General features: G+C 37.7%; 1 protein-coding gene across 6 annotated transcripts in view; it reads left to right on the forward strand.

Annotated features, from left to right (window-relative positions):
• The window catches only part of Map3k2 (mitogen-activated protein kinase kinase kinase 2), an 81,835-nt gene that overhangs the window by 55,694 nt on the left and 13,278 nt on the right, over nt 1-12,863 (forward strand). For all 6 annotated transcript variants that reach the window (XM_048345703.1, XM_048345702.1, XM_048345698.1 and 3 more), the window contains 9 exons: nt 1,056-1,169; nt 2,168-2,255; nt 5,907-6,037; nt 7,376-7,455; nt 8,940-9,007; nt 9,127-9,219; nt 9,317-9,523; nt 10,618-10,766; nt 11,094-11,225. In XM_048345703.1, coding sequence (XP_048201660.1) covers nt 1,056-1,169; nt 2,168-2,255; nt 5,907-6,037; nt 7,376-7,455; nt 8,940-9,007; nt 9,127-9,219; nt 9,317-9,523; nt 10,618-10,766; nt 11,094-11,225 — 1,062 coding nt within the window. The remainder of the gene's footprint in view (nt 1-1,055; nt 1,170-2,167; nt 2,256-5,906; nt 6,038-7,375; nt 7,456-8,939; nt 9,008-9,126; nt 9,220-9,316; nt 9,524-10,617; nt 10,767-11,093; nt 11,226-12,863) is intronic.

The following is a 12,863-nucleotide window of genomic DNA, read 5'->3' on the forward strand; positions in this document are numbered from 1 at the left end:
AAGCTGGGAGCACAAGCATAAACTACCATACTCAGCATATTTGTTGAGATGAGGTCTTGTTAGCCTTTTCCTGATTTCCATCTTCAGTAGTTGTTAGGATTATAGGTATAAGCTACCATAGCTTGCTTAATGTCATGTTTAAGAATGACTCATTTAAAAAAAAATTTGTGCCGGTATTGGAGCTTCAACTCTGCCTAGGTGCTGCTTTGTAGCTCTTTTGCTCAAGATGCTGCTCGAAGAGCCACTTGAGCCACACCTACACTTAGGGCTTTATGGTGGTTAATTGGAGATGAGAGTCTCATGGATTTTCCTGCTGCCCAGGCTGGCTTCAAACCTTGATCCTCAACTCTTAGCCTCTTGATAGTTTCTAAAATTGTATAAATCACTTTTCTCATAGACCTGTAGACCTATTAAGTACTTTTGTTGCTTGTCCATTTCATGGATACTATGGTATTTGTTCCCTATCTGTTTCATGAATAATATGGTATCCATTTGAGATGTGTCCTTTTCATTTGTAAGGTGAAATCTTATATGCTTAATGAAAGGAGGTTCCACATTCAGGTTCCTGTGTGATGGCTGATCTACGTAGCTCATTGTTATAGAGTATAGTAGTCAGGCCACCAGCACCAGAGATAACTGTAGATTATAGATGTGTGGCTAGTCGCACCCCTCCAGAGCAGCTCAAAGTTTGTTGTATCCATAAACAGGTGAGAATGCAAATCTAGGAAAAAACTAAGCGTTTCATCTATGGAGATACTTGCATGTGTATATCCCTTAACACTGTCTTAGGATGAATATACTAATTAAATTTGACAATATTATTGAAATAGCCACAGGAAATTAATCTTTATACTTTTTAAAATATAATGATTCATAAAAATTTTAAATGTTCATTTTAAGATTTCAGTGGATAGATAGGGAGAACAAAATACATGTATTTTTTAGACTTTAATACTATTTTGAGATTTATAATTCCATAGTAATGGAGATGTGTGTGGAAGAACTTGACATGGTAAAATATCTCTGCATGTTTTCTTACATTTCTTTTTGTTTAGTTGGTAATCCCATTAACTACCCAAGATGATTTGGACAAAGCTGTGGAGCTGCTGGATCGCAGTATTCATATGAAGAGCCTCAAGATACTGCTTGTAATAAATGGAACTACACAGGTATGGCTGGAATTTTGTTTTTCAGTAAGGATTATTAGACTTGAAAAACTCGTTGTGTGAACCAGTTATATTCTGTAATCACTGATAGTTTTCAATATGATTAAACATATACTTACATACTCTTTTTTTTTTTTTTTTTTTTTGCCAGTCGTGGAGCTTGAACTCAGGGCCTGGGTGCTGTCCCTGAGCCTGTTTGTGCTCAAGGCTAGTGCTCTACTACTTGAGCCACAGTGCCACTTCTGGCTTTTTCTGAGTAGTTTATTGGAGATAAGAGTCTCATGGGGACTTTCTTTCCCAGGCTGGCTTTGAACCACAATCGTCAGATCTCAGCCTCCTAAGTAGTTAGGATATAGGTTTGAGCCACAGCCTTACAACCTGTTAATTGCTATATGTTAATATTGGTATTCAAAACCATATAGTCAGTGGCTGGGGATATAGCCTAGTGGCAAGAGTGCCTGCCTCGGATACACGAGGCCCTAGGTTCGATTCCCCAGCACCACATATACAGAAAACGGCCAGAAGCGGCGCTGTGGCTCAAGTGGCAGAGTGCTAGCCTTGAGCGAGAAGAAGCCAGGGACAGTGCTCAGGCCCTGAGTCCAAGGCCCAGGACTGGCCAAAAAACAAAACAAAACAAAACAAAACCATATAGTCAGAATTACAAATAAGAAGATTGCATCGTACATGTGAAACTAATAGAATTGGCAGCTTGGGAATCATGTTAGGAATAAAATGTCTTTTTTGTTGTTTGCTTTTTTTGGGGTGTGGGGGATACTTAGTTTCACTCTCTTGCCCAAATTATCTTTGAACTCCTGGGTTCAAATGATCCTCCCAAGTATCAGGGACCATAGGCATGTACCATTGTTCCTGACAGAATTAAAATTTTTAAGAGAAGATTTGACAAGATCCACCATGAATATAGAATAGGTAGATTGTATTGGTGTCAGGATTCTCTTTAAAGCCCAAAGATGGAAGTATTTATTGTCCTTTTTCTTTTGTAGGCTATAAATTCAGAACCATTGCCCTCGTTAGAAGATTTGGATAATACAGTACCTGGAGCAGAGAGGAAGAAAAGGCTTTCTCTAATCGGTAAGAAACAGTCTCTGAATCATGGAGTGGGAAACTTCGGTTTCTTCCTCATCTCTTAATTCAGGACAACACCAAAAAATATCCCTGATAAACAGCACCCTATTGCTGTACTGTTTATAATTTCTCTTAACCACATTTATTTGACCTTACTTAGAAATTAATTTTACATATCATAGTATTAGCAACCTCCGTTTTAAGTTTTTTGTTACTCATGTACTTTAATGATTAGCATATCCAAATAAAACCTTCGAGAGATTTTAATTGTACAAATGGAGCAAGGGAAAAATCAAAGTAAGCAATTCTAGTACATTAAAATTAGCAGAGCAGGCTCTTGAGTGTCTAAGTCTTTTTTGAGATTTTTGTTATTGTCAAGGATGCTTTCAAAATAAAAATTGCTGAGAATTTCCAGACTATGTTTTGTTATTACTGTCTCTTTTTTTTAACTGGGTTTGAATTCTGGGCCTGGGTGCTGTCGATGAGCTCCTTTACTCAAGGCTAGCACCCTACCACTTGCTTTTTCTGTGATTAATTGAAGATAAGAGTCTCAAAGACTTCCCTGTTGGGAAATCCTCATGCCTCAGCCTCCTGAGTAGTTGGTAGTACAGGCGTGAGCCACTGGTGCCTGGCTACTATTACTCTCTTAGCATTCAGATTTTGTTAACTATCAGTGCATTGCTATCATTAAGCTTATGATATAAAAAACAGAGATCCTTAATAAGGTGACCTTATCAGTAAGAAATGAACTGTGCAGAGGACCTCTTAACTCTTCCCCCCCCCATGTGTCTTCAATTTGTATGAAACATTGATAATCTGCAATTTTACAGGGTAAAACCATTTCATTGTCCACAAAATCACTGTTATAAATGTTTTTAACACTAGGGCACAGAGTAGGCTCATTAAAGATAGCATGTGGCCACGTGTGGTGGTTCACATCTATAATTCCAGATACTAGGGAGATGTAGATAGGGGATGGTAGCCTAAAGTTAGTTCTGGGGAAAAAGTGGGAGAGCTTATAAAAAAAAAAATAACTAAAGTTAAAAAAAAGACTAGGAGTGTAGTTCAAGTGGTAGAAAGCCCTGAGTTCAAACAAGTACACCAAAAAAGAAAACAAAATACAGCCAGAGCTTATGTGTTTGAAGGGGAAAATAGAAAAGGAAGAGGAACAGATGAAGAGGAAGGAAGCAGGAGGGTAGGACAAAATAACACATATAGTTAGGAACCCAAAAATGTCTAATAGTAGGAGAGGATTGCTTATAATGAAATGCATTAAATTTGCATTTAACCAATCACCAAACCATTTTTTGTTCACCTTCTCTTTTGATTTCCCAATGAGGATATTTTATGACCTCTATTTTTTTAAATGTCTTGGATCCCAGAACTCTATGGTTTCAGAACTGCTGGAAATAAGAGAGTTGATATACAAGTTAAATAAAATGGTTTATCTTTTTCATTCAGATATATTTTGATATAATTTTAAAAGTTGATGAAAGAAACATTTGGGATACCTGATTTCAGATTCCAGCTCTCGTCTGACTCACATCTGAGACAACAAGTTTGTCCTTTTTTTTTTTCTTTTCTTTTTTTTAATCCTTTTGTCAGAGTCTCCCCTTTATCCTAGGATGGTCTCAAGCTTCCCCCCCCCCCCCCCATCTACTGTGGGGCTTGAACCAGGGCCTGGGTACTGTCCCTTAGCTTCTTTGTTCAAGACTAGCACTCAACTGTATGGTGTAAGCGAACTGAACACCTGAGGGGGGGAAAGGGGGAGGGGAGAGGGGGGTATGAGGGACAAGGTAACAAACAGTACAAGAAATGTATCCAATGCCTAACGTATGAAACTGTAACCTCTCTGTACATCAGTTTTATAATAAAAACAAAAAAAAGGGGGGGCTGGGGATATGGCCTAGTGGCAAGAGTGCTTGCCTCATATACAGGTTCGATTCCCCAGCACCACATATACAGAAAATGGCCAGAAGTCGCGCTGTGGCTCAAGTGGCAGAGTGCTAGCCTTGAGCAAGAAGAAGCCAGGGACAGTGCTCAGGCCCTGAGTCCAAGCCCCAGGACTGGTCAAAAAAAAAAAAAAAAAAGACTAGCACTCTACCACTTTGAGCCATAGTGCCTCTTCCAGTTTTCTGGTAGTTAAGGGATAGGAGTCTCATGGGCTTTCTGCCTAGGCGGACTTTGAACTCTGATCCTCAGATTTTAGCCTCTTGAGTAGCTAGGATTACAGGCCTAAGCCTCCGGCTCCTGGCTTAGTCTCAAACTCTTGACCCTCCTTCCCAGTGCTGGCATTAACAGGGTTGTACCTCATTCTGAAAGAATATCATAGAGCCATATGTCTATGTACATAGAAAACCATTCAGTATGATTTTTACCAACATAATATTCTTGCAAAGAATGGGTTTAGTCTTATGTTTACAGGGAAAACAGGTTCATGATGATTGGGTAACTGCCAGACAGTTGGTAAATAACTGGAACTGGTTAAAGCTAAACCCCGACTTTCAGAACCCCTTAGTCTTTCACAATGTCATGATGCTGCCAGGAATTTATATTGAAAGCTAACGAGGGACTCATGCTTGTGGCTCATACATGTAATCCTGACATAGGAGTCTGCCATCTAAGGATCACAGTTCAAAGCCAGCCTGGGCAGGAAACTCAGTGAAACTCTTATCTCCAGTTAACCAAAAAGTCAGAAGTAGAGTGTGGCTCAAGTGGTAGTTGCTAGCCTTGGGCAATAAAGCCCAAAGGACAGGGGCTGGGAATGTGGCTTAGTGATAGAGTGCTTGCCCAGCATGCATGAAGCCCTCAGTTCGATTCCTCAGTACCACATACACAGAAAAAGCTGGAAGTGAGTGCTTTGGCTATTGTGATAGAGTCCTAGCCTTGAGCAAAAAGAAGCCAGGGACAGTGCTCAGGCCCTGAGTCTAAGCCCTACCTAGGACTGGGCAAAAAAAAAAAAGCCCAGAGACAGAGCCTAGGCCCGAAATTCAAGCCCCAGGACACACACAGGCACACACACACACACACACGGGAGCTGGCTGGGGTTTTAATTCCAAATGCTCTTGTACAACTACTTAAAGTTAAAAAAATGTTTTAAGGTCTGGCAGTGTGGCTTAGCAGTAGAGTACTTGCCTAGCATGCATAAAGCCCTGGGTTTGATTCCTCAGTACCACATAAACAGAAAAAGCCAGAAGTGGCAATGTGATTCAAATGGTAGAGTGCTAGCCTTGAGCACAAAGAGGCTCAGGGACAGTGCTCAGGCCTGAGTTCAAACCCAAGGCTTGGCCAAAAGAAAAAAGTTCTTAAATTAGCCAGGTATAGGTTATCTCTCCAAGTTCAGGTTCAGTGGCATCCTATCTAAGATTCTATAGTTTATCATCAGCCCAAGACGAAGTTATCAGCAGCCAGAAGAACATACAACTTCTAATACATATAAATATCATAGTAATTACAGTATGGTGAGAGTTTAGAAAGATTATAAAAGCATCTGATGTTTAAAAACAGAAACATTATGACATGTTTTAATAAGTATCTTTATTTCATTTGCTAAAATAATTTTTATGTAGCTCATAAATATTGTCTGTTAAAACAATTGATTTCCTTGCTGATATTGATAAAATTGCTATAAAATCATAGTTTTTTTTTTTTTTTGAGGTTCTACTAGTAGAGATAGAAGTTCCCCTCCCCCAGGATACATTCCAGATGAATTACACCAGGTTGCCCGGAATGGGTCATTCACTAGCATCAACAGTGAAGGAGAGTTCATTCCAGAGAGCATGGACCAAGTAAGCCAGAGTTGGATGCTGTTTTTCATTTTCTTTGAAGGTTTATTGGTTGGGGCCAGTGTGATTAGGCAAGTACTTCGAGGGTGTGTGTATATGTATACACGTGTGTGTGCTTTATCTCTTTTCTAATCCAATGTCTTTAAAGTGAAAAATGTTTTAAAAAAATTGAAAAATGCCTATTAATTTGCATGTGACTTTATGATATATAAAGAAAACTTTGGGAATAAGCAGCTCTACTTATATTACTAATCCATAAATGAATACATTTGTTTTGTAATTCTAGGATTAACTAGTATTCTAGTATTAACTAATTCTAGGATTAACTAGAACTAATGAACACCTGAAAGAGTAAAATTATAAATATTTAGTTTATTTAACACAGTTTTGTGAAATGTCTGTGACATTTTAATAGAAGATTTCAACAATGGGGGAGAACAATGGAAGGGGTGATATTGATCATGATGCATAATCTGACTTCTAGAATGGAAACCCCTTTGTACAACTATTTAATAAAAATGTTTTTTAAAAGAAGTAGTGTGTAGTGTTGTCATGTTTTTATGAAGCTCTGCTTTTAGTTCCTCGACATTGCACTGGCTGCTTGCACTACTGCAGCATTTCATGTTTTCTGGCAATGTAATAGTCTCTGCATCATCAGTATCATTTTGGTGAAGCCGCAGATCAGTTTCAGTATGCAAAATTATATGAAATATTTAAACTTTTATTTTAATAGAATATAGAAATGATGTATTTTTCTCTTGGGAGCCTTCAGAGCTATAGCTTGCCAAATGTTTGAAAATAAGTGCAACACTATTCAGTGTGGAGTTTCTTTTGGAATATTAAAACTGTTGTAAATTGTTGTGAGGGTTGTACAACTCAGTATATCAAGAGTCATTGAATTTTACTGAGTTGTCCACTTGAAATGGTTGATTTTGCCAGGCTAGTGGCCCACACCTGTAATCCTAGCTACTCAGGAGGTTGACTTCTGAAGAGCAACTGGCTGGAAGCTAGCCTGAGCACAAAAGTCTGTGAGACTCTTTATCTCCAACTAAATGCAGGGGGCTAGAGATGTGGCTCAAGTGGTAGAGCACCAGCCAAGTAAGTGCCAGACCCTGAGCTCAAAGGTACTTCCAAGAAACAAAACAAAACCCCCACAATTTTGGAGGGGGTGGGGGAGTACTGCCCCTGCTCCCCCAAATAGAAGTTTGAGTTATATATCAATAAGAGGATTTTTAGAATTACTTTTAAGAAGTTGTACAAAGGAGTCAATAAAATAATTTCTTTTGGAGACTGTTTTAGTTGTATCAGATGGAATCATAGTGGAACTGTTTGTTTTCCTAGATGCTGGATCCATTATCTTTAAGCAGCCCCGAAAACTCTGGCTCAGGAAGTTGTCCATCACTCGATAGTCCTTTGGATGGGTAATGTGGACTGTGGTTTTGGGTTTTAGTATATATGTGTAAATACATGTGTATACAGCGTGTAAAATCATTAGTAACTTTTTCAGTCTAATACAGAAAATGTAGTTATGGTAGTTGTGCTGTGGCTCAAAGTGGTAGTGCACTAGCTTTGAGCAAAGAGCTTGAGGACAGCATCTAGGCCCTGAGTTCAAGCCCCACAACCAACAAAAAAAAGAAAGAAAGAAAATGTAGTTAATTGGTGTTTTTTAATGCTTTTGGCAAATGAAGCTTTCCATACTGTAGACAAATCTTTTAACTCATACCTTTATTAGTTGAAATGTATGTAATTAAACTATTTTGAGTATTTGATAATAATATTTTTGGTATTTCTGCTTGCCAAAATCATATATCTGAAGGAAAACTTAGAATTTCTATATGTTCACTTTTAAAACTACTTGTAAAACTTACCAAATTTTTCATGTTTGGCTTTGGAGAATTTTGAGTTGCTTTATGTTCAAAATTACTTTCATTCTGGCACCATGATAAAAATAACTTACATTTTTGGCAATTCTTGCCCAGATTATTGGTTGAAATTTTAAGTATTTAAGTGCTTGCGTGAAATAGCTAGCTAGCTGTTTAGCAATATGAGTATTAAATTGCATCTGTGATTTTTTGTCACAAGCGTGCCCTCTCCTGGTCTCAGAAGGACATTGTTCTTGGTATTGACCCTGTAGGATTAATATTAAAATCTTCACCTATTTGTTCTCTTTTGGGATTGTTTTATGAAAGTAGTATTATAAAAATATAACACTACTATTAGGAATTTAAATGTATTTTTATTTTATCTATCTAAATGAAATTCTGTGTCAGTAGACATTTAAGAAATTCTAAGACATAGCTGTTCAGAGTATCTTGTTCAAACCACTTAACTTAGAAACATTTGATGAGTTAGGAATTATTATGTTCATTGTATAGATGCAGAAATACTTAAGAAATTTGATGTACCAAAGTTAAACAGAGCTTGAACAAGAAAAGGATTTTCCAAACACTTGTGATTCCAAATTATATCATTCTTACCAAAACTCAAAAAGTTAATTTTAAAAGCCTACCTTTTGGCTGGGGATATAGCCTAGTGGCAAGAGTGCCTGCCTCGGATACACGAGGCCCTAGGTTCGATTCCCCAGCACCACATATACAGAAAATGGCCAGAAGTGGCGCTGTGGCTCAAGTGGCAGAATGCTAGCCTTGAGCGGGAAGAAGCCAGGGACAGTGCTCAGGCCCTGAGTCCAAGGCCCAGGACTGGCCAAAAAAAAAAAAAAAAAAAAAAAAAAAAGCCTACCTTTTATAGTAGGTATCAAATAAGGTTTTTTAAAAAAGTTTCTTTTTTCAGTTAGGTTAATAGTTCAGAGTGAACTTGTTTATATGCACACACATGCATATTGATTCATATATTGCTTAAAATTTTTTTCACATGCTTTACATACTTTCTCTTTTTCTATTTATAGAGAGAGCTTTCCAAAATCACGAATGCCTAGGGCACAGAGCTACCCAGATAATCATCAGGAATTTTCAGGTTAGAGTACAAATTCTGCATTTTAAGTATTTATGTTTGACTGAGGAGACTTTTTTAAAATCAAAAATTTGTAAATGTGCTTTTTATTATTTTGATCACCCTCTTATATGTCTTAACAGACTATGATAACCCTATCTTTGAGAAATTTGGAAAAGGAGGAACATATCCAAGAAGGTATCATGTTTCATATCATCATCAAGAATATAATGATGGTGAGTCTCACATTTCTGTTTCCTGTGTTATAAATTAAAGTATCTTTAATGTACAGCATCTTAGTAAAAGAAGTATAATTCATTTTTCATTTTGTAGGTCGTAAAACTTTTCCAAGAGCTAGAAGGACCCAGGGCACCAGTTTCCGGTCTCCTGTGAGTTTTAGTCCTACTGATCACTCCTTAAGCACCAGTAGTGGCAGCAGTATCTTTACCCCAGAGTATGATGACAGCCGAATAAGAAGAAGGGGAAGTGACATAGACAATCCTACTTTGACTGTAATGGACATCAGCCCACCCAGCCGTTGTAAGTAATAGAAATGTATACAAAACCTTCATAGAACTTTATAATACTAAAATAGCAAATGAGTTCTCAGAGTGAAGCAAACTCCTCAATAGAGGTGATGATATTTCTGAAGGTGGCTGAAATATCAAGTGTAAGTACAGTATCACTGCTAATTATTACTCCATTCTGTTCTTCATATCCTTGTTGAATACTGAGAAATAATTATAGTACTTTATTTAATCTATTTTTCTTTCTTTTTTTTTTGCCAGTCCTGGGGCTTGAATTCAGGGCCTGAGCACTGTCCTTGGCTTCTTTTTGTTAAAGGCTAGTACTCTACCACTTGAGCCACAGCGCCCCTTCTGGCTTTTTCTATATATGTGGTGCTGAGGAATTGAACCCAGGACTTCATGTATATGAGGGAAGCACTCTACCACTAGGCCATATTCCCAGCCTTATTATTTAATCTAGATCTTAAATGTGGTAGAAATTCACTAGCTAAGGAGGTGATGTGTGCAAGAGACCTGACATATTCTGAACATGGGGAGTAACTTTTTTTTTTTTTTTTTTGGCCAGTCCTGGGCCTTGGACTCAGGGCCTGAGCACCATCTCTGGCTTCTTCCCGCTCAAGGCTAGCACTCTGCCACCTGAGCCATAGCACCCCTTCTGGCTGTTTTCCATATATGTGGTGTTGGGGAATCAAACCGAGAGCTTCATGTGTAAGAGGCAAGCACTCTTGCCACTAGGCCATATTCCCAGCCCGGGGAATAACTTTTTGCTGACATTGGGGGTATCTTATTTGAAATTGTATTCTTCCCATCAATAAATATTACCAGTAGTGCATTTTATAATTATTAGCATCTTTGATTGAATGGAAAATACTGTCACATTTTTAAAAGAAAAAGAAAAGCTTGGGGGAAAAAAGCCAAGAGGATAAACAACTTACTTGAATTTAGAATTCTTAGAAGATTTACTAAAGAGAAAACTTATGATAGATTGTGACTATTACAAATTTTGATAGTCAAATCTTCCCTTTGTGTTCAAGAATATCAAATTAATGCAGATCTTTCTTCATATGCCATCTGACTATTCCATTTTAAGAAAGTGTTCTTTTTCAGCACCTCGAGCTCCTACCAACTGGAGACTGGGAAAACTGCTTGGTCAAGGAGCCTTTGGCAGGGTCTATCTCTGTTATGATGTTGATACAGGAAGAGAATTGGCTGTTAAGCAGGTTCAGTTTGACCCTGACAGCCCTGAGACCAGCAAGGTAAAATTCCACAGACTACTTTGTTACATTTATAAGAAGCATTTTTACTAGGATTCAGGAAGAGTTATATAATTTGATTAGGTGTTTGTCTGTTTTGTACTTTGGATATTTCTTTTTATAGTTCTTTATGATTTAGAGTTGTTTTACCATATCTACAATAAGTGGGTTTTTTGTTTTTTATTTTAAGTACTGGTTAGAGACAATAGAGTATTCTTTGGGCAGTCATCATTTCAGAATGAAATCAACTCAGTAATGAAGTAGGAATGTTTTGCTTTTACAAATAGCATTGTAAAGACTTATAACCATGAGTACTGTCTTGTCTTTCAGGAAGTAAATGCACTTGAGTGTGAAATTCAGTTGCTGAAAAACTTGCTGCATGAGCGAATTGTTCAGTATTATGGCTGTCTGAGGGATCCCCAGGAAAAAACACTTTCCATCTTCATGGAATATATGCCAGGGGTGAGTTCATCCATCTTTTTGAAAATAGCCATTCACTGCAAAAGTCACTTCAGTTGTAAAACATTGAACGTGGCTAATGATATTTCGGAAGAGTTTTAAACTATAACTTGGTAGTACTTTTATTCTCTCTTCATGTATCTTTATATTTTTTAACTCACCAAGTATATAAAGTAGACCACAGATATCATAGCAATTCATCATCAGGTTTCCTAAATGCTTTAAACATATCCATTGTAAGCCAGGTGCTAGTGTCTCACACCTATAATCCTAGCTACTCAGGAGGCTAATAGCTAAGGATCATGGTTGTCTGGGCAGAAAAGTTTCTGTGACTCTTATCTCCAGTTAACCACAAAAAGCCCGAAGTAGAGCTGTGTGTGGCTCAAGTGGTAGAGCACAAAAGTAGCTTTGAGCACAAAGTGCTCAGGCCCAGAGGTCAAGCCCCAGTACCAGCAAAAAGAAAGTATACACACACACACCATTATAGCTGGTTTATCCAAATCAGGTTCCAGCCAGGACTGTAGGTCACATTTAGTTCTTATGTCTTTGAGTTCTCTTTACCCATAATACTCCATTTTTGTGATATAAGTGAAGATAGATACTCTGACTGGGCCTGGTTCTATAAGCCTATAATCCTAGCACTATAATCCTAGTGGTTGAGGTGAGACAATCAGGAGAAGGCGAACTTGGGCTATATATAGCAAATTCAAGGCCAGTCTGGTCTGCACAGCAAGACTTTTTCAGAAAAAAACAAAGATTTGGGGAGGAAGAAAGAAAGGAAAGGAGGGGAGCATATAAGAGGAAGGAAGGAGATATGGAATGATGGAAAGAATGAACTTGAGTGTGTTGTGGAGTTCTCTGCTAATGAAAATAGAGAACAATTGTTTCATGGTATAACTTTTCCTAAACAAAATGACAATGTGTTCTGTGAGTTAAAAGTGTGCTGGAAATGTAGTCAGGGCTGTAATGCTTTTTTTTTTTTAAGTTAGAAGAGTAATATATTGCAAACATGTATGGGAATACAACAATGAAATCCCCCTCTAACTAATATAAGGAAGTAAGTGTGTGTGTGTGTGTGTGTGTGTGTGTGTGAGAGAGAGAGAGAGAGAGAGAGAGAGAGAGAGAGAGAGAGAGAGAGCGCAGAGAGAGGCATTCTTATAATTTAATAGCAGATGTTTTAGGTCTTTGTGAAGGTAACTGATGGAGTTCTGTGTAGAAAGTACCAGGGTGTAGTTTGAGCTTGTTGTAGATCAGTGCCTGATGGCAAATGCTCTTAGCCCTTCTTAGTGTCACAAAAGCAACAATGAACTTTTCTTATCACCACGAATAATTGTTTATAGTGACACCATTGTTACTCAATGGCTTTCTTTACCCCTTCTTTTATCATTTCAGACATCTTGTTTCCAGTATAAGTTGCTTTTCAAATTTTTCTTTTGGGAAACAAATTGGGAGACATATTAAATAATCTAAAAATATTGAAGCCTATGACTTACTAAACTTGTAGAAATTTTCTCTATAGAAGTGATCTAAGAGGATAACTTTATACATTTGTTTTCCTGTCATCTGTGATTGAAAAATAAAGAAATATTGATGTCCTTTGTGGAACATTCTAGCTTTCCGACTATAATTAAAACTTAAATT

This window comes from Perognathus longimembris, chromosome 4 (assembly GCF_023159225.1).
Source record: "Perognathus longimembris pacificus isolate PPM17 chromosome 4, ASM2315922v1, whole genome shotgun sequence".
Classification (NCBI taxonomy): Eukaryota; Metazoa; Chordata; class Mammalia; order Rodentia; family Heteromyidae; genus Perognathus; species Perognathus longimembris.